This window comes from Melanerpes formicivorus, unplaced genomic scaffold, assembly GCF_026170545.1.
Source record: "Melanerpes formicivorus ecotype bairdi unplaced genomic scaffold, bMelFor1.0.p_v2 SCAF_116, whole genome shotgun sequence".
Lineage (NCBI taxonomy): Eukaryota > Metazoa > Chordata > Aves > Piciformes > Picidae > Melanerpes > Melanerpes formicivorus.
In genome coordinates, this window is record NW_027142468.1 from 124,113 (window position 1) to 149,315 (window position 25,203).

The 25,203-nt window shown below is 58.1% G+C and overlaps 1 protein-coding gene across 1 annotated transcript in view; it reads left to right on the forward strand.

Annotated features, from left to right (window-relative positions):
- LOC137456103 (hydrocephalus-inducing protein homolog) overlaps positions 1-21,698 on the forward strand; it is a 66,042-nt gene extending 44,344 nt beyond the window's left edge. The window contains exons 37-61 of the mRNA XM_068167408.1: positions 43-226; positions 646-787; positions 2,312-2,441; positions 3,149-3,727; positions 4,170-4,373; positions 4,799-5,001; positions 5,139-5,321; positions 5,542-5,661; positions 6,815-6,974; positions 7,080-7,256; positions 7,672-7,866; positions 8,466-8,565; positions 9,148-9,247; positions 10,339-10,507; positions 11,101-11,339; positions 12,438-12,540; positions 13,142-13,346; positions 13,695-13,933; positions 14,807-14,958; positions 16,313-16,505; positions 17,169-17,274; positions 17,858-18,118; positions 18,733-18,875; positions 19,570-19,788; positions 21,271-21,698. Coding sequence (XP_068023509.1) covers positions 43-226; positions 646-787; positions 2,312-2,441; positions 3,149-3,727; positions 4,170-4,373; positions 4,799-5,001; positions 5,139-5,321; positions 5,542-5,661; positions 6,815-6,974; positions 7,080-7,256; positions 7,672-7,866; positions 8,466-8,565; positions 9,148-9,247; positions 10,339-10,507; positions 11,101-11,339; positions 12,438-12,540; positions 13,142-13,346; positions 13,695-13,933; positions 14,807-14,958; positions 16,313-16,505; positions 17,169-17,274; positions 17,858-18,118; positions 18,733-18,875; positions 19,570-19,788; positions 21,271-21,390 — 4,626 coding nt within the window. The 3' untranslated portion in view covers positions 21,391-21,698. The remainder of the gene's footprint in view (positions 1-42; positions 227-645; positions 788-2,311; positions 2,442-3,148; positions 3,728-4,169; positions 4,374-4,798; positions 5,002-5,138; positions 5,322-5,541; positions 5,662-6,814; positions 6,975-7,079; positions 7,257-7,671; positions 7,867-8,465; positions 8,566-9,147; positions 9,248-10,338; positions 10,508-11,100; positions 11,340-12,437; positions 12,541-13,141; positions 13,347-13,694; positions 13,934-14,806; positions 14,959-16,312; positions 16,506-17,168; positions 17,275-17,857; positions 18,119-18,732; positions 18,876-19,569; positions 19,789-21,270) is intronic.
- The last annotated feature ends 3,505 nt before the right edge of the window (positions 21,699-25,203 follow it).

Here is a 25,203-nt window from a genome sequence, read left to right on the forward strand (position 1 = left end):
GCAGCATGGCACAGCTGATTTTCTCTTGGCCTTTCTTCACAGCTGAGGGACTGCTCCCAGGGAGTGGTGTTTGATGGCCTGCAGAGCCTCTTTGCAGGCAGCACAGTGTCTGCTCTCCTCTGCCTGCTCAAAGCTGTTGGAAACCAACCTCGCATCTATTTTGTCAACCTGCTGCAGGATTTTGCCTCTTGGCAAGCCAGGCAGGCAGCTGCAGAGGAGCAGGAAGGTGAGAATCCTCATCTCCCTGCCTCCCAAGGCTTCTCTCCAGAGCCCTCAGCCCTGTCCACATGTGTCTGGTTCACCAGCAGAGCTGGTGAGAGGTAGTTTCAGGAAGCCTTCGACTTCCTGCCTTGGTGCAGCTGACTGTTGCTTAGAACACAGCAGAGCTGAGGCTGGGAGACTTCTCTCAGTCTCCAGCACTGAAGCTTGGGCCCAGGTGCAAGCTGCTGGGGCTCAATGTCTGAGCAGCAGCCGGCTATGCACCATGCCTCTGTGCCAGACTGGTGCTGGTTTGGGGGTTCTTTGGAGCTGGGAGCAGGGCTGTGAGCTCCCTGCTGGCTCCTGGCAGGGCTGGGCCAGAGCTGTGGCTCCTCGCAGCTCCCCCAGCACAGCTCTGCTCTGTCTCTCCTCTGGTGCCTGCTGAAGGCTGGCAGCGGGAAGAAGCGGCCAGGAGGGAGGAAGCAGAGCTCTGGGAGCTGGGGGAGGAGGAGTTTGATGCCCTCACGGAAGAGCAGAAAGCTCAGCTGGAGAGCAGGATCCGACAGCTCCAGAGGGAGAGGAGGCAGAGGTCTGTAAGCCTTCTGTGGGGAGCTGCCCAGCACAGTGTCCCTGCAAGGTGTCCCTGCTCTGGGGCCCTTGGTTGGGCTTGGGGAGGTTCCAGAGAAGAGGCCAAAAGTGTCCCTGCTGAGCGGCACAGGGATGCTGCCTTCCCCCTGCCTGGCTGCCAGCAGAGGAGAGACCTTCCTGCAGGGAGCTGAGAACATCTCCTCCTGCTGCTAGTGCTGAGGCCTCGGGCTCAGAGCCTGCTGCAGGCAGCTGGGCTCTGTGCTGGCCTTGCCCTTATGCTTCTGAGGGTCTCTAATTTCATGATGTTAATTCCCATCCCCTTCAGCCCTTCCTCACCTCAGCAGAGGGGCTGTGGTGTGGGTCTGTGTGAGGCACATCTCCCAGGACAGACAGCACAGGTTTCCCACAGTCCCAGCTGGCTTCCAGCAGGAATCCTGTTTGTTCAGAGCCTGTTTTGCAGGAGGGGAGCTGCTGCAGCCTTTGTTTTCTGACTGCTGTGGCTGTCCTCCATAAGGAGCAGGCCATGCCCATGGAGAAGGGCTGGACAAGCTGAGCAGAGTTGGCATCAGTGAGCATCTTGGGTGGGATCAGCAATAGTGTGGTCAGCAGGAGCAGGGAAGGGATTGTCCCCCTGTCCTGGGCACTGGGGAGGCCATAGCTCCAAGCCTAGATTCAGTTTTGGAAGGACACTGAAGGGCTGGAGTGTGTCCAGAGAAGGGCAATGAAGGTGGGGAAGGCTCTGGAGAACAGGGCTGGTGAGGAGCAGCTTAGGGAGCTGGCATTGCTTAGCCTGGAGAAGAGGAGGCTGAGGGGAGACCTGCTGGCTCTCTACAGCTCCCTGAAAAGAGGTTGGAGCCAGGGGCAGGGTTTGGTCTCTTCTCCCAAGGACCAAGCGATAGGACAAGAGGAAATGGCCTCAAGCTGCATTGGGGAGGTTTAGGTTGGACATGAGGAAGAGTTTCTTCACCACAAAAGGGTTATCAAGGCCTGGCCAGGCTGCTCAGGCCAGTAGTGGAGTCCCCTGGAGAGACTGCCAAACCCCTGTGGGGGTGGTGCTGAGGAGCATGGGTTAGTGGGCAGCTGGCAGTGCTGGGCTCCTGGTTGGACTTGATGATCTGAAAGATTTCTTCCATCCAAAGGGATTCTGTGAGTCTGATTCTGAGCACTGGTGCAGGGAGAACTAGGTGTAAGTGCTTGGTCAGCTGCTTTACTCGGGGAAATCAAGAGAGAGCTTCAGGCATCAGTGTGGAGTGATGGTGGAGCAGCCTTTGGCCGGTGCCTGGGGGGACCTTGCTGGAGCAGCAGCAGGATTTAGCCCTTCCAACAGCAAAGCCTCACTGGGGCTGGCCTTGCAGACCCCCTCCCCCCTTTCCTCCCTTGGAATGTTCCCAGCCTCCCCAGCTTGAGGGAGATCCCTGGAGAGGTTGTAAGGGCTCTGCATGGGCTCAGGGTCAGTGGCTGAAGTGCAGGAGCCCAGGGCTCTGGTGGGGACTCTCAGAGCTGTTTTCCTTTTGCCTTGCTGCAGGGCGCTGCAGCGGCTGGCTGAAGAGCTTGAGGAGCAGCAGCAGGAGCTGCAGCACTGGAAGGAGGCAGAGGAGCTGAGGAAGTGGAAGCAGAGCAAGAAAGAGCAGAAAAGGCAGCCTCTGGTCAGGGAGGTGGGTGGCTGTGTGAGCAAGAGCCCTGGGGATCTTCCCGCTGAGCTGCAGCCCTGTTGAGAATGCAGCAGCCCCAGGCCGTGCTGGGCAGCCTGCTCCTGGCTGGGGCTGTGCTGGGAAACAACAGCTGGTGCCTGATGGTGCTGCTGCTTCACCAGGGGCTTTGCCACAGCTCTGGGGGTGAGCTGCTCTTTTGGGATCAGGCTGCCTTGGAGTCCTGGCTCCACACAACTCCAGACATGCCCTGGGAAGTCCTGGGTGGCTTTGGTCCAGCATTCCTCCCCACCCTGCTTGTGCCCTGCAGCTCTGAGCCAGGGCCTGCCTGGGAAGTGGGGTCTGCTCCTGCCTGCCTGGCAGGAGAGAGCAGCAGGACCCAGGTGTTTGTGAGCAGCCAGGCTTCCTAAAGAGTCAGGGGTACTCAGCATCCCCAGAAACGAGCCCCAAGGAGTGCTCAGGAGGAAGGAGGGCTCTGGAGTTTCCTGCTGGGCTTGGGGCAGCTCCTATGTTGCTGACTGCTTGTGGGTCTGGCACTGAGGGCTTTGGTTTCAGTTGAGCTCACCTGGGTACCAGCTGTGTTCTGGCCTGGGACTTGTAGAGCACCTGGCACAGATGATGCCTGGGCTGCTGTTGTAAAGATCATCAGTGTCCTGCAGCATTTGAGTCCTGCTTTGAAATGCTGATGGCTTTCTCCTGCTCCTCCTGCCCAGAGCATCAACACATCCAGCAGCAGCACCAAGCAGCTGAGTGTCAGTGAGCAGGCAGGCAAGAAGGGCTCTGCCAAGGAGGGCCCAGACTCTGCTGCAGCTGGCAAGGAAGATGAGAAGAAGCAGAGCAAGCTTGCCCCGGCAGACACCTGCTCAGAGCTAGAAGCCCAAGAGCAAGGCCAGGCTGACAGCAAGAACTTGGCCCTGAGCTTTAAGGCCTATGAGGCATCACAGAAAGATGTGGCACGTGTTTTGTCATGCTGGGACAGGGTGCAGGGTGTCCTGCTGTCCCCTTCAAAGCAGGAAGCTCAGCAGCAAGCAGAAGATCAGCAGCAGCATTTATCCAGGCCCAGAAGGCAGAAGGCTAAAAAGAAGGAGCGTCAGGAGAGGCAGGAGAAAGAGCTCCTGGAGAAACTGAAGCCTCCTGAGGCCCCCAAGTTGTCTCAGCTGGAAGGGGGAGGTGCAGCAGGGTCAGCCAGTGGCCAAGAAGTCGGCGTGCCCTGCTTGGACATCGAGGTGCTGAGCTCTGCAGATGTGCTGAGCACCATCCTGGAGAGCAGGAAGCTGCCAGGGGCAGAGCAGGTAGGGCCCCACAATGCTCAGGTGCTGAGCCTGCCCCGTGGGGGCCCTGGGGCCTTGTGTCCCAGCGGGTGCCAAGGGCACAGAGCCTTCTCCAGGCTGCTGCTGCTGTCCCTCAGCAGCCTTGTGCTTTGGCTGGGGGCAGAGGGAGTGCTCTCTGTGCAGGCCTCCTGCCTGTCAGCTGCTCTGCCAGTCTGGGGAGAAAGGGGGTGCCAGGGCAGCCCCTGGGCTTTGCTCCCTTCAGCTGAGTCACTTGGGGCAGAGATTCCTCTGCAGGTGCCACCTGTAGTCCTGGCCCTGCTCTGGAGCCTGCTCCCCACCCTGGGCAGAGCAAGGGCTGTGCTCCACCTCAGTCAATCAGAGCTCCCTAACAGCTCAGTGTCTTTCAGGAGGTGTGAGGATAGAGGCCACAGGAGCATGACCAAGGTTTGCTCTTCTGCTTTAGGTGCTGGATGAGCTGGGCCTGGGTCCCTCAGGGCCCCCCATTCCTCCCCCTGCTGTCTACTCTGTGGTTCACTGCCCAGCCAAGCGGGAGGTGCCTGCAGAAGTCCTCCAGCACTTTGTGCTCCTGCCAGCAGCTGCCACAGGGCCAGAAGAGGAGGAGGCTCCTGAAAGTGTTGTGGATGTCCCCACTGTGCCCACAGTGAAGGTGCCAGGACAGGGACCAGGCTGGATGGGGGCAAAGGGGCAGGTGGGATGGAAAAGGGTGAGAGTGGCAGGGCAGTGCAGATGTGACAGGGCCCAAGCCTGCAGAGATCCCTTCTGGCTGTCCAGAAGAAAGAGCTCTGCTTGAAACACAGGGCCAGTCTGAGAGGAGAGGCAAAGCCTCAGCAGCAAAGCCTGCTCTGCCCCTCAAACCTTCAGCTGGGAGGTGCAAAGATGGAGAGGAGCTGGCACTGAGTGCTGAAAGCCCTATCCTGGGCTGATCCCCAGCAATGTGGGCAGCAGGTCAAAGGAGAGGCTTTTGCCCCTGTGCTGTGCTCTGCTCTGCTCTGCTGAGAGCTCCCCTGCAGTGCTGGCTCTCAGGGCAGGTCTCAGCTGTCTTTCCCTTTGCTCTCTCCCTTTGGGGTGAAGACCTCAGAGGAGCAGGGCACCCCAGCCAGAGGCCATTGGAGAAGGGAGAAAGGCAGCAGCAGCCAGGAGGCTGTGAGGGGAAAGCAGAGCTCTGCCTGTGGCAGGAGAGATCTCCAGGGACCAGCCACAGGACCCCCCAGCCGTTCCTCTGAGGGGGACCAAAGGCACGTGGACACCCTGCCCCCCCCAGAGAGCTGTGCCAGGTGAGCTGTGAGGGAGGAGGGATCCCTCTGCTTCAGGGCCAGCTTGCCAAGGAGGTTTCCCACCCCAGCTCCACCATGGCTCCTCCTGCTCTCCTTTGCTCCTCAGCAGTGCCTGAAGGTTCCTCTTTCCCTGCCAGGCTCAGCAGCTACCGCTGGGTAGTGCCTGCCCAGGGCCAGGTGGTGCTGCAGGTCCACTTCAGCTCCGCGCTGCTGGGCAGCTTTGAGCAGAGGCTGCACTTCGAGCTGCTGGGCACCAAGCGCCCCTACCAGCTGCACTGCAGGGGCACCTGCCTGTACCCCAGCATCAGCCAGGAGCCACGGTAAGGCTGGCCCCTGGGGCCGTCCCGCTCTGCTGCCCCTGAGCTCAGAGCTGAGACTCTGCCCCTTGTGCCCCTGGGACCTGCCTGAGCCCCCCAGCATCTCTTGCCGTGCTTGGAGCTGGGCAGCGGTGCTGTGCCTCAGCCAGCACTAAGAGTTCAGCCTTTGGGAGCAGGTTTTGTGCTCAGAGAATCTCCCAACTCTTCCTTCTCTCTGTGCCAGGGAGGTGTTTCCTCGCTGCAGGCAGAGCAAGGCAGCTGATGCCATCATCTCCAAGCAGTATGTCCTGAGCACGGGGATGTTCCACTTCGGGCCGCTGCTGTGTGCCAAGGCAAGAGACAGGTAGGTGCTGCCCAGCCCCCAGCTGTGCTGCTTGCAGGACCTTGTGCTTCCAGGAACATGCACCCAGGGGCACGATTCAGGGCAGGCCCGGGCAGAGAGCTGGGAGTTTGGTGGCTTGGAAGGAGCACAGCTGTGGCAACTTGAGCACCTAGCAGGCACAGGAGTGCTGGGGGGGATGGAGCTGATCTTCCTGCCCCCTGGGGGCTTTGGTGGCCAGAGCCAGGTGCTGCTTGCGGCCTGAAAGCAGCTTGGGGTCACTTGTCAGCCCCCATCTCAGCTTCAGCAGCTTTGTGCTGTTTGTTTCAAGTGCTGGGAGCTCTGTGGGTCAGCCTGAAGGAGCAAAGGAAGTTTTTCTGCTGAGGGACTGGAAACCCTCCGTGAAATCTGCAGTGTCAGCAAGACTTGATGGTTGGAGCTGCTGTTGGGGGACAAGCACCTGCAGGGCAGGGCAAAGGGGATTTCCATTTTCCTGATCCTCACTGCTGGATAGAGTCTGGCCTTAAAATAATGTCCCTGTAGCTGCTGGCATCTTTCTGTTTTTCACTTCCCTCTTCTTTCAGCATTAGGAATGGAGGTTTGTCTCCAGGGGAGCTCTGGAGAGCTGGTGGCATTCTGACACCCCAGGGAGGGTAAATCAAAAGAGTTTAAAAACCACAAGAGGATTTGGCCAGGCTGAGGCATTGCCTTTTTTTGACCTTTTCCCACCAACCTCTGTCCCACACCTGAACCAGGAGGTGTTTGTTAACTCTGGGATTCCTCTTGGGAAGGAATCCTTTTGCTTTCCCGCCCTCAGCCTCAGGCTCACCCAGGAGCTGGGCCCAGGCAGTCTCCTGGCTGCTTTGGAAGAGAGAAGCTGAGCTCTTGCCACACTTTCCTGGGAAGCCTGCAGGGAGGGAAAGCCAGCAGAGGAGGGGAGGAATCCAGGTGCCTGCTGTGCTTCTGTTTTGCCAGGCACCTTTGAGGTCCTGGTTTGTAGAAGGCCTCTTGAAGTGGCCTGTGCACACCTCTGGGATGGAGACACCAAGTGTGGGCTGGGCATCCAAGGAAGCAGGGAATGAACACAGGCAGCATGCAAGGTGTCCCTCCCACATGAGCCTTTCTCTCAGGCTGCTTGACAGAGCTCCCCTGCAGCCTTTGCCCTTTCTGTGGCCAGGTCCAAGGCTGTGCTGCAGGATGACAACTGCGAGCAGCTCTCCATCTGCAATGTCAGCCCCTGGGAGGCAGAGGTGCACTTCTCCTTTGAGCGGGGTGGCAGTGGGGGCACCTTCCTCTTGGAGCCTGCCAGCATGCAGCTGGGACCTAAGGAGAAGCAGGTAGGAGACAGGCAGGTGGGACAGGGAGCAGCAGCAGAGCCCAGGAGCTGCCCCTCCTGCTCACTGAATGTTCTTCTGTGCTTCTCTTTGTGGGGCTGGGGCCAGGAGCTGAGCATCTGGGCATACCCCACTTCACCTGGCCTGGTGGAAGACAGCCTCATCTGCTGCATCAAGGGCAACCCAGAGCCAGTGGTCTTCCACCTGTGCTGCCAAGGGGTGCAGGTGAAGCTGGGGGTCAGCCCCAAGCAGCTGCATTTCAACAGGGTGCTTCTGCACAGGTCAGTCAGGCCAGGGGCACTCTGCTGGGGGTGGCTCTGCTGCAGCTTCCCTTTCCTCAGCTTGGAGGCTGGGCCAGCAGCCCTCTTGCTCCCAGCACTTGCCAGCCTCTTGCTCACCGTTCCTTGCTGGCTGGGATGTCCCATGACAGTCCCCAGCTCTAGCCCCCCAGCAGTGGGTGCCCTGATGCATTTGCTTCTCCTCTGCTGGTGCAGAGAGAGTGGCTCTGGCTCTGGCTCTGCCTGCTGTTGGATCCCCTTCTGCCACCAAGCTCTCCCTAGGGGCCTCCCCTCTCAGGCTTGTGGCAAAGAGCAAAACCTGCAGGGTGGTTTCAGCCCCATGGGGAGGGCTGCTGCCAGCGGCAGGGCTGCCGCTGTGCCCCTCAGCAGCTGGCACTGAGCCTTGGTGTCTCCGCAGCCAGCACAGCAGGAGCCTGCTGCTGCGGAACAGCTGCCCCCTGCCGGTGGCCTGGAGGCTCAGCGGGCTGGAGAGCCTCGGCGAGGGCTTCTCGGTGTCGCAGAGGCAGGGCACGGTCGGGCCCCGCTCGGAGCTGGCCGTGCAGCTGTGCTTCAGGAGCACCAAGGCTCTCGGCGTGGAGAAGAAGATCCGCTTGGAGGTGAGGGCACAGGGCCCTGCCTGGCAGAGCTGGGCAGAGTGCTGTGGGCCCTGGGGGATGGAGGCTGTGTCTGAAGGCAAAGAGGGCCAAAGGATGAGCCCTGAGGAGATTCCTTTGAGCCCACATTGTCTGGGCCCTTAGCACCAAGGGACCCTCACTGAAGGATGCTGCTTAGGAATACCTCAGTGCTGAGCAAGAGCTGAGGGTGGGGGGCAAGAAGCTGGAGCCAGGCAGTGGTGCCAGCACAGAACAAGGGGGAAGAGGCAGGAACTGGAAGCCAGGAGGCTCCAACATCTTTGGTGTGAGGGTGCTGGAGCCCTGGAGCAGGTTGCCCAGAGAGGTTGTGGAGTCTCCTCCTCTGGCTATTAAGGCTTTGTTCCCTGGGGTTTAGAGGCTGCATTGCAGTGAGGCTGCTGCCTGCTAAGAGAGAGTTGGCTGTCATTGCCACCTGCTCTGGGACACCTCAGGACTCTTGTGGGTGTTTGTACATCACACTGCCTCCCAGGCTGGGTAAAGACAGCTGCTAGAGACAAGGACTCCTCTTGTTTAGCAGGAACACTGAGGAGAATGACTTTAGGGTTTGCTTCTTGCTGCCTCAGGTTTCAGATGCAGAGAATGTCCAGGGTGTTGTTCAGGTGGAGAACATTGAAGTTGTGGCTGAGGCCTACGAAGTTGCTCTGAACATCACCCTGCCTGAAGGTCAGTGGCTGGCCCCAGAGCAAAGGAGTTCAGCTGCATTGCACTGCTGGGGCAAGTGGGGGATGGGATGGGGTGGGGTGGGGTGGGATGGGATGGGATGGGATGGGATGGGATGGGATGGGATGGGATGGGATGGGATGGGATGGGATGGGACAGCAATGCAGGCCTGGCATGGATCCATGGCACAGGTCTCTTGCCAGCTGTGTGGAGTAAAGCACTGTCAGGTCACACAGTGCCTTGCCTCTCTCACACCTTGAAGTGTGCCCCTTTGAAACACCAGGGGTGGGAACAAGCAGCTGGCAGTTCCTGAAGGCTCAGTACAGCACATCAAGTGGTTGATCTGTGCTTGGAAGCAAGGAGGTAGAGGCTGAGCTCCTTGGCTGCTAAGCCCTACAGATCCTCTCTGAGTAAGAAGAGCAAAGGGCAGCAAAGCAGCCAGAGAAACCTTGCAAGGCTGGAGACTTGCTGAGCAGAGCTTTGTCCCACCTGAGCTCTCCCAGTCTCTGTCTCCTGACTGGGTGCAGCCTGCAGCAGCTCCAGCATCCTCCCCATCCCTTCCCTCGCTCTGGGGGTGTCCTGCAGGTGCAGATGGCTGTGTGAACTTTGGAGTCCTGGAGGTCCTGGGGAGTGCCAAGCAAGTGCTGACCCTGAGGAACCAAGGGCAGTGCAAGCTTGCATACAGGTTGGTCCAGCTGCCTGCTCTGGGAGTGCCTGGGGCCAGCACCTGCCCAGGCCTGCAGTCTGCTCCTGTGGCTAGAAGCTGTTCCCATGCTGGCTGCCTCATGGTGTGTGTGACCACTGGGACTGTCCTGAGCTCCAGGCTCCATTTGCATGGAGAATCCAGCCCCAGCCCAGCAGTTCTGCACAGCTCAGCAGGCACCACAAGGAGAGCCCCTGGGCTCTGGGGTGCAGTAAGAAGAGTGTGGCCAGCAGGTCAGGGGACATTCTCCTCTGCCTGTCCTCTGCCCTAGGGAGACTACCTCTGGAGTCCTGGCTCCAGCTCTGGGCTCCTCAGTGCAAGAGGGAACCACTGGAGAGGGTCCAGCAGAAACTAGAAAGGTGCTGAGGGGCCTGGAGCAGCTCTGTGAGGAGCAAAGGCTGAGAGCCCTGGGGCTGCTGAGCCTAGAGAAGAGCAGCCCCAGAGGGGAGCTGAGCAATGCTCAGCAGGAGATAAAGGACCTGTGGCAGGCAAGAGGTTGGAGCCAGACTCCTGACAGTGGTGTCCAGGGACAGGCCAAGGGGCAGTGGGCACAAACTGGAACCCAGGAAGTTCCATCTGAGCAGGAGGAGAAACTTTGCTGTGAGGGTGCTGGAGCCCTGGAGCAGGCTGCCCAGAGAGGTTGTGGAGTCTCCTTCTCTGCAGAGATTCCAACCCTCCCTGGCCCTTGTGCTCCTGGGCAAGCTGCTGGGGGTGCCCTACTTTAGCAGGGGGGTTGCACCAGATGATCCCCAGAGGTCCTTTCCAAACCCTCCCATGCTGGGGGTCTGGGATTTTGTGCCCCTGAAGTTGAGGCCAGTCCCTGCTGAGCTCTGTTGCTGTCCTGCCAGGGCTAAGTCCTTTCTCTTCAGGAGACTCTTTAGAGGAGGAATGAAAAGGCTGGGGGTGGAGGGGAGCTGCCAGCACTCAGCACTGCCTGGCTCTGCCAGGGCCTGGGGCTCCTAAGCACAGCAGAATTCTTTGGTTGGTTTTTACTGGTCCCATGGCAGGTCCTGGCTGTGCTGCTGGCCCCTGGGCTGTTCACTGCAGAGATCTTCTTCTCCTTCCCTCCCCAGGTTCAGGCTGCGCCCCACAGACCCCGGAAGCCGTGACCTGGCCTCCCACCTCACTGTGCAGCCCCAGCAGGGCCTGCTGCCTGCCTCTGAGCGTCCTGTCCGTGTCCAGCTGCTCTTCCACCCCCAGAGGGAGATCAGCATTGAGGACAAAGCCATCCTGCTGTGCCAGGTGAGCTGCCTGGGGCAGGCAGGGTGAGCACAGCTGGGCTGAGGGGTCAGGAGGACATGGCTGTGCTGGAAAGCAAGCTTTAGCTGGGGAACCTTCTGTTATTTGCACACAGCAAAGGCTTTCAGAAGCCAGCTCTGGCCCTTCCAGTGCTGGAGGGGGCCAATCCAAAAGCTGGGGACAGACTTTGGATCAGGGCCTGCTGGGACAGGACAAGGGGTGATGGTTTGAAACTAAAAGAGGAAGATTCAGCCTGGATAGGAGGAAGAAATGTCTGACACTGAGGGTGGTGCCAGCCTGGCCCAGCTTGGCCAGGGAGGTGGTCATTGCCCCATCACTGGAAGCACTGCAGGTCAGGTTGTTTGGAGCTCTGAAGCACCTGCTCTGCCCTCAGGTGTTCCTGCTGACTGCAGGAAAATGGAAGCAATGACTCCTCCAAGCCAACCCATTCCATGATTCTAAGAGGGGCTGAAAATGCAGTTCTGGAGAAGGACTTCAGAGCAGGGGGATGAGCTGATGGGCACCTGGGCTGTGGCCACAGGCCAGAGCCAGAGGTTGGGCTCTGCTGGATTTACCAAGGCCTGCCCTGGTTGCAGGTGCTGGAGCCCAAGCTGAGGGCAGGAGGGGAGCCCATTGCCAGCATCCCAGTGAGGCTCTCAGCCAGAGCTGTCTTCAGCCAGTACAGCATCAGCCCTGCGGCGCTGCTCGACTGCGGGGCCATGGCCAGCGGCACCAGGAGGGCCTGCAGCTTCCTGCTGCAGAACAGAGGCCTCCTGCCCTTCCAGTTCCTCATCTGCAGAGCAGAGCAGGCTGCAGCTGAGCCCACAAAGAAAAGGTGAGAAGGCCTGCAGCAACCTTCCTGCTGGAGGAGTCCCCACAGCAGGGCTGGCGTGTGGCAGGCAGCCAGGACACACAAGCAGGCTGCACTGTGAGTCCTGGGGCCAGGTTTGGGCCCCTTACTCCAAGAGCATTGAGGTGCAGGAAGGTGGCCAGGGAAGGACAACAAAGCTGGGGAAGGGTCTGGAGCACATGGGCTGTGAGGAGCAGCTGAGGCACCTAGCATTGTTTAGCCTGGAGAAGAGGAGGCTGAGGGAAGCCCTTCTGGCTCTCTACAACTCCCTGAAGGGAGGCTGGAGCCAGGTGAGGTTAGTCTTTTCTCCCAAGGAACAACTGCTAGGACAAGAGGACACAGCCTCAAGTTGTGCCAGGGGAGGGTTAGGCTGCACATGAAGAACAATTTCTTCCCCTTGAGGCTTGTCAGGGCCTGGCCCAGACTGCCCAGGGCAGTGGTGGAGTGCCTGCTCCTGGAGGGGTTTCAGAGCTGTGGAGAGGTTGGTGCTGGTCTCCTCTCACAGGTAATTAGTGACAGGGAAAGAGGGAATAGCCTCAAGCTGTGACTGGGTAGGTTCAGACTGGGCATTAGGAAAAACTGTGTCCCAGCAAGAGTGGTCAGGAGAGGAATGTGCTGCCCAGGGAGGTGGTGGAGTCACCAAGCCTGGGTGTGTTTGAAGGTCGTTTAGATGTGGTGCTTGGTCTGTTCCAGCCCCAACACCTCTGTGACTCTGTGAGGTGTGGTGCTGAGGGCCATGGCTTAGTGGTGACCTGTAGTGCTGGGGTCAGTCTTGGCCTTGCTGACCTTAAAGGTCTCTCCCAACTAAACAAGTCCATGTTCTGTGAGCCCTGGGTTATTGTCTGCCTGTGCAGTTGGCTTGTGAGCAGGGAGGAGAGAGATGCCAGAGAATCCTCCTGCTCATCCTCATGCAGCTGCTGCTGGAGCCCATCTGCCCATCAGCTACAGCCACAGGTGGTGCAGGGGGCTGTGAAGAGCAGGAGGACTTTCTTCCCTGGGGAGGAAGGTTTGGCTGTGGAGAAGGGCAGGAGGAGCTCAGCCTGAGGGATGTTCTCTGCTCTCTCCTCTGGGTGCACATCAAAGGAAGTTCTCCCACTCCCACAAGCAGGGGAGCTCCAGTGGAAGGTCTGCTGCAGCCAAGCAGAGCAAGCCCTTGCTGCCAAAGGAAACCAAGCCCTCCGTGAAGGTGGGTGGCTCCTGCTCCCCAGGACAGGCTCCTCCCCTGCTGTGCCCAGGCTGGGGGCTTGTGCCCACGGCATGGGACAGGGGCTGCATGGGGGAGACCCATCCTCTGCCAGCCCTGAGCAGAGGAAGGAGCTGCTCAATGCTGTGCTCTTGCTCAGCCCTGGAGCTGTGGGGCCAAGGGGAAGGGATCTGTACCTGGGAGCTGCTGGCCAAAATAAGGCTGTGAGTGCCACAGCTGTGGAGTGTCCCTGCTGAACTCCCAGTCCAGGGACAGGAGATGACCTTGCCTTGCCTTCTGCCCAGTCTGCTCTCCTCTCTGATGGTTTCTCACAGTTCTCTCTGCTCTCCTGTTTCACATTGGAGGCTGAAGGACCCCAGCTCCCACCTTCACCCTTTACAGCCCAACTCCTTTCTCTAAGCCACTCAGGCTAGGCCTGCACATCTCCTTAGCTTGTTCATCTCATCCTGGGTTGTGCTCTGGGCCGTGGTGTCATCCCTGCCTGCCCTGGGCCCAGCTGGAGGCCAAGGCCCAGGGTCCTCCTTGCTGGGATGCTCAGAGTGAGGCTGTTTGCCATCAGCCTCTGCTGGGACTCTTTCTGCAGGCTCGCCTCACCCTGGGCATGTTCACAGTGTCCCCTGCCTTTGGCTCCATCCTTCCTGGGGAGCAGCAGCTGGTGACAGTAGATTGTGCTGTGGAGCTGCCAGGGCCGTGCCAGGAGCAGCTGCTCATCGACATCAGCAACAGAGACCCCAGGGACAACCCTCTTGGCATCCCCTACACCCTGCTGGCCGAGTCCTGCCTTCCAGGTGAGTGCTGCCCACGGGTTCCTGTGGCCAGGCTGCTGCTGCTCGGCACCCAGCCTCAGTCCTGGGACAGAGCAGACAGCCTGAGCCTGACCTTGCATCTCTCTGCCAATCCTCAGAGGTTCTTGCCAAGCCCACCAGTGGGAGAGGCTGGGAGGGATGCATGGAAGGATCAAAAGAAACCCTTTCAGACTGAGGGTGCCTGAGCTCCATCCTCACAGGCAGCTCCCCCACCCAAGGCTGGGGTTTGCAGCTCCCTGGGCAGAAAGAGCTTCTCAGAGGCCAGCAGGGGCAGGGCAGGTCAGCAGGAAGGATTCTCCATCCTCAGCCCTCCCTCTGCTCTGCTCACAGCATTCGTGGCTGATGACCTTGAGGCCATCTTTGAGGGGCATCAGATCTGCAGCAGCAGCAACCTCTGCCAGGTCCTCCAGACAGTGCAGGAGCAGCAGGGGGTGTTCCTCACAGATGAGAACAAGTTCATCTTCACCAACGTCCTGGTTGGGCAGCAGGCCACGGCACGCTTCAAGATCTGCAATGTGAACAGAATCCCCTGCCATGTGCTCCTCTCCATCAAACCCAGCCCCAGCAAGGTAAGAACAGGAGGCCTTGGGGAGTCTCTGAAGGCTGTGTGGCATCTGCCTTGTTCTCCAGCTTCCTTGCTTCCTTTTGCCCAGCCTAGTGCAGCTCAGGGCAGGTGAGAGCTGGGCTGCATTCAGTGTGTCTCAGGCAAGGTTTTAGCTCCAGGCCCCTGGGGCTTTGGAGTGAGACCTGAGCCCTTCTGAACATCTCTTGGAAGCACAGGCAGAGGAGGAGCTTTTCCTCAGCTTTGAGCCAGGGCTCAAAGCAGACCCTTTTGGGGTGGGCTTGGTCTCCTCTCAAAAGGAATAAGTGCTAGGACAAGAGGACATGGCCTCAGGTTGTGCCAGGGGAGGGTTAGGTTGGACATGAGGAGCAATTTCTTTCCCTTGAGGGTTGTCAAGGCCTGGCCCAGGCTGCCCAGGGCAGAGGTGGAGCCCCATCTCTAGAGGGATTTCAGAGCTGTGGTGCTGAGGGCCATGGTTTGGTGGTGACCTGGCAGTGCTGGGCTTAGAGTTGGACTTGATGATCCTAAAGGTCTCTTCCAACCAAAGCCATTCTCTGCTTTCCTTAGGCTCCCTGCTCTTTGCCCCTTCTCTTTAAAGGCCAGGGGCAGGTTCTTTGCAGGGTTCTCCATGCAGCCCCCACTTCCCATGTGTGCTGGAGGTCTGAGCAGCGCTGAAAGCAAGCTTTGCACTCCTGGGCTTGATGGCAGCCCCCTGGGGCAGCACTGCTTTGGATTCCCCCCCGAGACAGATGGAGCCTGTCTAGGGAAGCCAGAAGGGGGCCACACTGTCTGGGGCTGTTCCTCATGATCCTTGTATGGGTGAGACAGCAGCACATGGAGAAAAGTTTCCTCCTAACAGCCTTCTCTGGGCTTCCCCAAGCTGAAGAGCCACTCTGGCCAGGTGTTTGAGGTGGATCCTGTCCGGCTGTCCGTGCCCAGCTGCTCCCAGGCCTTTGCCACGGTCACCTTCACTCCACGGAAGGTGAAGAGCTACCATTGCACTTTTGAGGCCTCCCTCGATGTCCACACAAGGTAACTCACCTCAGGAGAGCTTGGGAGGGGACCTTCCTGAGAGCTTCTAGCTCTTTGAGTAGCCTGGGGTAGAGTACTCAGCGTTACAGCATCCCAGCAGGGAGGGGCTTGGAAGGGAGCTCTAGGGATCATCCAGCCCCACCCCCTGCCTGAGCAGGGCACCCACAGCAGCTTGCCCAGGATCCCGATGGCCAGGGATCTGTGGAATCTCTGCAGAGAAGACTCCCCAAGCTCTCTGGGCAGCCTGCTCCAGGGCTCCAGCACCCTCACCTCCAGGATCCCCTCTGGGGCTGCCCTTCTCCAGGCTCAGCAGCCCCAGGGCTCTCAGCCTCTCCTGCTGACAGAGATGCTGCAGAGAACTCAGAAGCTGTAGCTGCGAGATCCAGCAGAGCCGGGGAGTCAGTGCCCTGCTGTAGCCTGCAGCAGTGCCTGTGAGGGCAGTGGGACACTGACACTGGCCCAGGGTGCCCAGAGAGGTGGGGAATGCCCCATGCTTGGAACCATGCCAGGTCAAGTTGGCTGGGGCTCTGAGCAAACTGCTGGAGTTGCCAAGGGCCCTGCTGCCTGCAGGGGGCTTGGACTGGATGAGCTTTCAAGGTCCCTTCCAAGCCAAAGCATTCCAGGATTCTCTGATGCCAAGGAGCCAACAGGGAGTGGATGAATCAGGAAGCAATGGAGCTGTGTGCAGCTTCAGCTGAGCTGGAGAATGCCAAGGACAGAGGATTGTTTCCATGCCCTGAGCCAGCTGCCCTTGCTGCCTCCTTGTTCCTGTGCTCAGGAGGTGATCTGGTGGATCTCCTGGGGTGCATGAAGATCTTTGATGCTAAAGGAGCCATTGGATCCCCTCTAAAAGACCCCAGCTCTTCTGCCCTAGGCCCTGTGTGTGTCCTGGGCCTGCCTTGCCCTTGCCCAGCCCTTTAGTAGCTGAGCTGGGACTGGATCCATCACTCTGCTGCCCTAAGGAGCAATTCCTGCTCTGAGCCTCTGTGGAGATCACCTTCCCTGCTGGGGTCACTGATTTGCCCCTTCTGCCTTGGACACCTTTTCCATGCTCTGCTCATGCTCCTTGCTTCTGTCTCACCTCAGCACAGCCAGGGAACCTGCCCCATGGCCTCTGTCACCTCCTCATGTCTCTGCTGCCCTGCAGGGCTCCTCTGAGTGAAATGGTTTGAACTGGTGCTCTGGAAGGCTCTGGCTCTGCAGAGCAGATTCCTCTTGGATGGGACTGGGTGGAGAGGGGCAAGGGGGAGCTGTGTCCTGGGGGCCAGGAGCCCCAGGCAGGGGAAATGCAGCAGGTGGCCCTGGCTCCACTGCTTGCCAAGTGAGCAGTGGCTCTGCTGCCCCTCTCCTGCAGCCCTGCAGCAGTGAGAGCACAGAGCCTGAGCTTTGAGATCAGCGGCGAGGGGAAGCTGCCGGAGGTGAGGGTCCTGCGCCCGGCGCTGAAGGACAGGAGAGGGAACCCCCTGCTGCTCTTCAGGAGGCTCCTGCTGGGGGCCTGGGAGAAGCTGCCCCTGGTCCTGCAGAACTCTGGCCCTGTCCCTGCCCAGGTGAGCAGCTGCTGAGGGAGCTCTGCTCTGGGAACAAGGCTGCTGCTGGGCAGGAGAGGGCCCAGCGCAGCCGGTGAGGGTGGGCAGGGGCCCCACTGCTCTGCAGGTGCCCTTGGAGCCCAAAGGAAAGCCTTGGCTTGTGCTCAGAGCCCCTCTGTGGCAGGAGGACGACCTCCTGAGCTTCTGCTGTGGCAAAGCAGTGGGCAGAGGCTCGTGCCTCAGCAGCCCTTCACTTTTGCCTCCACCTCCTTTGCAAGCTCTGCTGCTGTCCTTGCCAGCCTTGAGCCAGCCCTGGGCTTTGTGTTTTCCCTGCCTCAGGGAACAGCCTGGGAAGGGGCCTCAGAAAGTCTGTTGGAAGCCCCTGGCTGACTTCTGCTTGCCAGGAAGGGAGTTCCTCTGGGAAAGGGGATTTTGGGACCTTCTCAGGGAAACACAACTCAGAGAGTCAGGCTGGAGCCTTCCTGTCCTGCCTGCTTCTGTTTCCATCCCCTCCCAGTGTCTCTGGATGCCTGGCTTTGGGCTGGTTTCGCTCCAGCCTTGTGCTCAGAGCTGTGTTGGAAGGGGGGCAGCGTGCTGGGCTGCCCGTGGTGGAACAGCAGCAGTGTGGGCTCAGGCCCTGGGCCATGCTGTGCCCACCCCAGTCTGGTCCTGCTCTTTTCCCAGGTGCTGCTGGACCTGCTGGATGAAGAGGGAGTTTTCTTCTTGAAAGCCAGGCCCAGCACCAAATGCCTCTACCAAGCTGTGGGCATGAAGGACTCTGCTGGGGAAGGTGAATTCATCCCCCATGAAATGTGGTCACTCACAGAGGGAAAACTTGTGTCCTGCTGCTGGCTTGGCCAAGCAGCAAGCAGCTGTTGGCCAGAGCTTGTGTCCTGGGGCTCCCTGGGGCTTTTGCACATGGACTCTTTGCAGGGTTGATTTCTACCTGGCAAGCTCTAGGAAGCTTTTCCATTCTTATGGAGGTGGTGGGTTGAGTCCTGGGGGGGGTAACACCACTTCAGTGGAGCATCTGAGGTCTGTGCTGCATATGGGGAGTCCCCAGCCTGAAGGGAGGCTGCCCCTGAGCTCACAGCCAGCCAGCAAAAGCCCAAAGCACTCTGACTCAGCTCTGCTTAAGGCAGGAGCTATCTGGCTGCAGTTTGAGCCAGGGCTGAGCACTGAGCTGAGCTTAAGACAACTAACAGGGATGGCCCTGGTAGTGTCACAGCTTTGTGACCATGGGAGGAGGGTCTGGAAGCACTGGTGAGCCAGGCTGTGCTTAGAGACAGCTGGTTTTCAAGCTCCTGTTCCTTTTCTGGAGCATGGAAATGTTTGCAGTGCCTCACCTGTCCCTGGTGTCCATCTCTGTGCAGAGAGGAAGCCCCACACTGCTTCCCTGCTCCTGCAGCGTGGGCAGACAGCAGAGTTTGAGGTGGTTTTCAAGCCCACCCTGGCCCAACGCCTGGAAGGGAAGCTCCACCTGTCCGTGCTGGACAACCCCTCTGAGACCACCATCAGGCTGCTGGGGGAAGGCTATGAAGATGACTTCACCCTGGACAACATCCAGGGACTAGTGGCAGACAGGGAGGAGCAGAAGCTCCCTGAGAGCAGCCTGGAGGAGGACAGCCTGGAGGGTAAGAGGAGAGGCTGCCAGGGTGTAGCAAGGAACCTGCAGGGCTGGGCACACCTTGTGGCAGCACAGGGCTGGCCCAGATTTAGCAGCCAGCTGCTGTCACCTTTTGTAGCCTGCAGAGCAGCCTTGCTTGGGAGCCCCAGGGCAGGTGCCCTGTCAAGGGAGAAGTTTGCAGGCCAGCAGGGAGGGCTCAAAGGAAGCAGCTTTTGATTGAGGAGCTCTAAAAGGAGGTCTGCCAGCCCATGGGGTGCTGTGAAGAGCACATCTGATCATTTGTGTCCTCTCTGGGTGGACTGCTTGGTGGCTAAGGAATTGGTTGGATAGTCACAGCCAGAGGATAGTGATCAACAGCTCAATGTCCAGATGGAGACTGGTGTCCCTCAGGGGTCCATGCTGGGCCCAGAGCAGCCCTGCAGAGAAGGACTTGGGGGTGCTGGAGGGTGCAGATCTGGAGGTGAGCTGGCGCTGTGATCTCAGCCCAGGCCCAGACATGTCCTGGGCTGCATGTCCCAGGGGAAGGAAGGCTTGGAGAAGGTAGAGCTGGAGTCCTGTGTGTCTGTGGGGGGCAGAGGGCTCTCCCCTCATGCTGAGAGCTCTCTCTCTCATTGCCAACAGCTGACCCAGGGGATCACATCCAGTTTGGGTTCTGTCCCGTTGGCACCCCCTGCACCGTGACCTTCACCATCGCCAACCGCAGCAGGGGGCAGGCCCTGCGCTTCCAGTGGCTGCCTGAGCCTCCCTTCCACTTCTGCCCCCAGGTGAGCTTGGTTGTCTCTGCTTTTCCCTGCTGCTCAGACCCTGCCTGGCAGCTGTCTGGGAGCCACCATGGAGCAGTGAGAACCCCTTTCAGTGCCACCTAGGAGATGCCATCCCTGGCTTTGCTGGGGCCAGAAGAGCTCCGTGTTGTGGGACATGGCATCTTTTGGTGGTGTTCTTCTCCATCAAAACCCAGATAAATCCTCAGTAAGATGCAGTTTGACACAATCCCAGCATGGTGGGAGTTGGAAGGGACCTCTGGGAGTCATCTAGTGCAACCCCCCTGCCAAAGCAGGGCACCCACAGCAGCTTGCCCAGGATCACAATGGCCGGGGGGGTGTGTTTGAATCTCTGCAGAGGAGGAGACTCCACAACCTCTTTGGGCAGCCTGCTCCAGGGCTCCAGCACCCTCACAGCAAGGAATTTTCTCCTCTGGCTCAGATGGAACCTCCTTGGTTCCAGTTTGTGCCCCTTGCCCTGTCCCTGGGCACCACTGAGAGGAGTCTGGCCCCATCCTCTTGTGCCCCACCTTCTAGCTCTTGATAAGCTTTGAGAGATTGTCTCCCAGGCTGCTCTTCCCCAGGCTCTCAGCCTCTCCTCACAGAGGTGTTGCTGGCACAGCTGCTCCCCATGCCCACAGCCTGTGATCCCTTGCCAGTGATCCCAGGTTGGTCTTGGCTCTCTGCTTCTCCCTAGGTGGGACACCTCCATGCTGGCTGTGTGAAGGACATCACAGTGACTTTGCAATCAGAAGTTGAGGTCACCTTTAAAAAGCACCCAGTGAAGTGTCAGGTGTCCAGGATCTCCTTCCAGCTGCCACCAGAGGAGGTCCCTGACTGGGATGACAGCCTGCATGCCATCAAGTGGGTGGATACCACAAGGGCCCCAGGTGCCACCTGGCCTGTCAAGAAGAAGGTGAGAAGCACAGCAGCAAAAGCTCCCTGAGCTGCCACAGGAAGGTCTGCTGATGGCAGCAGATCTCCATCTCTGCTGGCTGAGCTGCTCCTCCTGACAGTGAATCCATCCCTGAATGGGAACCAGCAGGATGTGTTAGAGGAAAGGATGCTGCTCAGGGATCTGAGGGCTCAGACAAGATGGGGAAGTCTCTTGGACAAGAGAGGCCAACCCTAAACCAAGAGCTGAAGTGTTGCAGTCTGTGTTGGATGGGAGCTCACAGTTTTGAACCCACTTGCACAGCATGGTGGGGGTTGGAAGGGACCTCTGGAGGTCATCCAGTCTCAACGCCCTGCTAAAGCAGGGACACCCACAGCAGCTTGCCCAGGGTCACAATAACCAGGGGGGGTTGAGATCTCTGCAGAGAAGGAGACTCCACAGCCTCTCTGGGCAGCCTGCTCCAGGCCTCCAGCACCCTCACAGCAAAGAATCTTCTCCTCCTGGTCAGATGGAACCTCCTGGGCTCCAGTTTGTGCCCCTTGCTTCTTGTCCTGTCACTGGGCATGACTGAGAAAAGAGTCTGGCCTCATCCTCTTGCCCCCCAACCTCCTGCCCCCCACTTGAGCTGTTGGTCAGCACTGAGCAGGTCTCCATTCCCTGGAGTTCAGATCTGGTTTAGATTCAGTGCCTTTGAACTCCCAAGGAGTTGAATCCCCTGCTTCTTGTTTTGGGTGCAGAGCAGCAGTAGCAGCACTCTGCTGTGTCTGCTGCGGAGCCCCCCAGCACCCTGGGGCTGAGCTTTGAGCGTTGTCTGCACTGAGCAAGGCAGCAAAGCTGGCCAAGGGTCTGGAGAGCAGGGCTGATGGTTGGACTCGACAATCATCCAGGTCTTTTCCAACTCCAACACCCTCTGCTGTTGGCTGTGGGGATCTCAGCAGCAGCTTCTGCTTTGACTTTCCTTGCCCAACACACTTCTCTTGGGTGATGGCTCTGCCCCAGCTGCTGAGCCACTGCAAGACCTGGAACCCAAATCGTTTTGCCTAGCAGAGGCAGAGCAGTCAGAGACTTTCCAAATGAGTTCACTCCCAGCCCCGAATGCCCCTTCCCAGCCCCCAGCAGTGTGGTGGCTGCCCCACACCAGACATCTCTCCGGAAAGTCCTTTGTCCTAAAAAGAGTTTCCGGAGCTGTTCATTCTTGGGGTTCTCCACCCACAGCCTCCAGGAGGGAAACTGCAGGCTGCTAGGTTTATAGGGGCCAGGAAAAGCAAGGTCAGGCACTGGTACCCAGTGGCAGTTCCCACGTGTGTGCTTGCAGTGCTGGCGCTGCTGGCTTTGGTCAGCAGGTGACACACAGCCTACAGCAGAAGGGTCTCCTGCTGCCGTCTTCATGGGATGAGCCATGGGAATGTCCTTCCTAGCCCCTCTGTGTGGCTGCTGTTGGAGGCTCCCTGATCAGCCTGGCACTCAGGGCCCTGCTCAGTGACTCTTCTCTTCTCTTTGCAGGTGCTGGAGCCAGAGGCAGAACCAGCTCACACTGTCTTGGAGAGCAGCAGCCGTGAGGTGCAGATTTTCCTCAGCGCTGTTGTCACTGGCTCAGAGTGTGATGAAGAGGTTATTAATTAATATGAAACACAGAAATATTAATTGTATTAATTATTAAAATAATTAATAACCACTATTTGATGTACATATTCTAGTGCACAGCTGTGCAATACATCCCAGAAGTGGTTTAGTATTTATCATTTGGACTCCATTGGAATATTTACAGAGTTAATTTCTATGAATCTAAAGAAGGGTGCAATTCCACTGCTTGTCCACCAGATGGCGGGTTGATGGGACATTGGCAGCTGCTTAACTATATAGAGAGACATTACAATGCATCAGAGGTGACTTTGCTAGACGCGGGTGCTTTGAACCAAATGTGAATGAGTAAGTGGAAAGCACGGGGGAAGATTCACTGTGTCCTTTGTTGTAGCAGTCTGCTGTCACCGGGCTGGCTCCTGACTGGTCCAGATGGTGACAGTGGGGGGCAGCCTTCTCCCTCCCACGGCAGCAGAGAAGAGATGGAATGGAGGCTAGCTGGCAGGCAGGTTCCCTTGGCAGGACTGTGGCGGCTCCCTTCAGATGGCAGGGAGCGGTCCTGTGGGATCGGCCTGGCAGGGCCGGCAGGGCTGGTCCCAGGATGGGGTCGGCCCTGTGGCAACGACCTTCGGGGCCGGCGTGGGCAGCCCTGGGGAGGAAGTGCGGCTGCATGAAGCAGCGACTTCCCCTTTGCTTGGCTCGAAGGTGTGGACGGGACCCTATCGGAGTGGTCCCAGCTTTGGAGCACAGGGCATGGACTCCTCTTCTCTCCCACAACAGTGGCATCATGCAGGCATGCGATGAAGCACTGGTCCTGCTTGCTGAGCTGACACCCAGGGTTGTGCAGCTTGTTAGTCTGCTGCTTAAGGCTGAGGCAGATGTTTGGACTGCTGGACTCGGCTAGTCTCTTCCCTGGCAACTGGGCAGATCTTACCCTCAGGGGTCCAGTCCTCTTGAAGACATGGCAGGGTCTTCCGGCCTGTGAGACTGGTAATACAAGGCTGTAGCTTCTCAGGCGCTCAGCGTATGTCACTCCTCTGGAGATACTCTCAGGGCCAAGGCTCAACAGGCCTGCCTGGATGCAGGCTTAAGAGCAAGGCTATGGCATGAGGTTAGGCTGGAGCAAGGAGAGAGAGCAAAGTGAAAGAGGGCAACGTATTTACAAGTTGGGGTAATACTTACAGGTTTCTTGCGGCTAGACTTGGCCAATGGGCATGCCGTAAACAATCGGCTGCAGCCTACAGGAAGCATGAAGCTAGAATGATGCCATACTTGGTATTAGCACCAGCATCCCCTGCCATGGGTGTGTGCAGTGGGCTGTGCTGCCTCGGCCTTTGTTCCCCTCATGAAAGGAGAGGGAACTTGTCCGCATGCTGGGACAGGTTTCAGTATCTGGGCATAATTCTGGGCATAGTGTGCCTTCACCACACTGAGCTCCACCCCTTCTAAACAATTCCAGTGGCTGCTAATACTATCCATCTCATCTAAAACAACAGCTACAATGAGTAAATAAAGTTCACAGTCCATTCTGGATACTTTCCGATGGAGATGATTCAGGAGTCCAGAAACCAGGCACCAAGAAAACAGAAAACAGTTTGTCTCTCTGCATTGCAGCAAAGAAAAGGAGCAGGGACTCTCAGGTGACTCAGGGCTCTCAGGGCTCTTAGGGTTCGTGCTCCGTAGATGCCTCATGGATTACTCCTTTGGGCACAAGGTTGTATCTGTACAGCACTCTGAATTGAAACTCTCTCAGCTAAAGTTGGATTTCTTTGGGGAATGCACTGAATTTCTCCATTCTCTTGCATTACCCAATAAGTGTGACCAGGACCTTCAGCAGAAACCACCCCTTAGACAGGTTTGGCCTCTCCTGAAGGAGAAAATATCCAAACAGTTTTGCCTAACAGATCCTTTTCTCTAACAACAGGAACTCTATCACCTTCTACCTTTCGGGACAAACCTGAGTGTGCAGGTCCAGCTCCATTCACTGAGCCTCTGCTATTTACCAGCCAGGTTGCTGCTGCTAGATGTTTCTCCCAGAGTGGTCTTCAGCAAACTATTGTAGTGCTCAATCTTCCCTGCAGCTGGTGCAGAGTAGGGGATGTGGAATATCCACTCCATGCCTGCTCTGTGGCCCAGTTCTTCACAAGATTGTTTTTGAAGTGAGTTCTGTTGTCTGACTCAATCCTCTCTGGAGTTCCATGTCTGCACAGGATTTGTCTCTCCAGACCAAGAATGGTGTTAGGTGCAGTAGCAGGAGGTACGGGATGAGTTTCCAACCATGCAGTGTTTGGCTCTACCATAGTAAGAGGGGATTGGAAGTGGCACTTGGTGCCATAGTCTAGCCATGGGGTCTGTGGTGACAGGCTGGACTGGATGATCCTTGAGGTCTCTTCCAACCTTGGTGATCCTGTGACACTGTGAAGCAATATTCAGGCCGGAGATTGTGAGTCAGGCCCAGACCTGGGGCTGGGAACAGCGGGCAGGAAAGTTTATCACCCAGAACTCTGTGCTGGGTATAATGCTGTAAAGCCAAGGAACAGTACAAATAGGACCCAAGCACGGTGCCTGACACTGAAAGTGAAACTGGAGTACAGGTGGGGGATGCTGGTGGAGGGGGATGGGCGAGTGGCACACACCTGGCTGGCTGAAGAGGAGCCAGAGGGACAGCTCCTGACAGCAAACTCAAACTGGTGGAGCAAAGGCAGAGGGGGAGAAGGAAATTCATGTCCAGTCTGCTTCATGGAGTCAATAATCAGAATCACTGACGAATGGCAACAGAAGGCAAGCAAACGGCGCTGGGTGCGCGGGGAGTCTGTGCTCTACCAACAGGCACACCATACAGAACTTTGCTTCCCTTTATGTACTCCATCCTCTGATACATGTTCATAACAGTCCAACAGGATGGCATTCAACAAGTCCAAGTGCCAGGGGCTGCACTTTGGCCACAGCAACCCCAGGCAGAGCTACAGGCTGGGGTCTGAGTGGCTGAGAGCTGCCAAACAGAGAGGGACCTGGGGGTGCTGATTGACAGCTGCCTGAACATGAGCCAGCAGTGTGCCCAGGTGGCCAGGAAGGCCAAGGGCATCCTGCCTGCATTAGGAGTGGTGTGGTCAGCAGGAGCAGGGAGGTCATTGTGCCCCTGTGCTCTGCATTGCTTAGGCCACACCTTGAGTCCTGTGTCCAGTTCTGGGCCCCTCAGTTTCAGAAGGACATTGAGAGACTTGAAGGTGTCCAGAGAAGGGCAACAAGGCTGGGGAGAGGCCTTGAGCACAGCCCTGTGAGGAGAGGCTGAGGGAGCTGGGGTTGTTTAGCCTGGAGAAGAGGAGGCTCAGGGGTGACCTCATTGCCCTCTACAACTACCTGAAAGGAGGTTGTAGCCAGGAAGGGGTTGGTCTCTTCTCCCAGGCACCCAGCACCAGAACAAGAGGACACAGTCTCAAGCTGTGCCAGGGGAGGTTTAGGCTGGAGGTGAGGAGAAAGTTCTTCACTGAGAGAGTCATTGGTCATTGGGATGTGCTGCCTGGGGAGGTGGTGGAGTCCCCACCCCTGGAGGTGTCCAGGCACTTGGTGCCATGGTCTAGTCATGGGGTCTGTGGTGACAGGCTGGACTGGATGATCCTTGAGGTCTCTTCCAACCTTGGTGATCCTGTGACACTGTGAAGCAATATTCAGGCCGGAGATTGTGAGTCAGGCCCAGACCTGGGGCTGGGAACAGCGGGCAGGAAAGTTTATCACCCAGAACTCTGTGCTGGGTATAATGCTGTAAAGCCAAGGAACAGTACAAATAGGACCCAAGCACGGTGCCTGACACTGAAAGTGAAACTGGAGTACAGGTGGGGGATGCTGGTGGAGGGG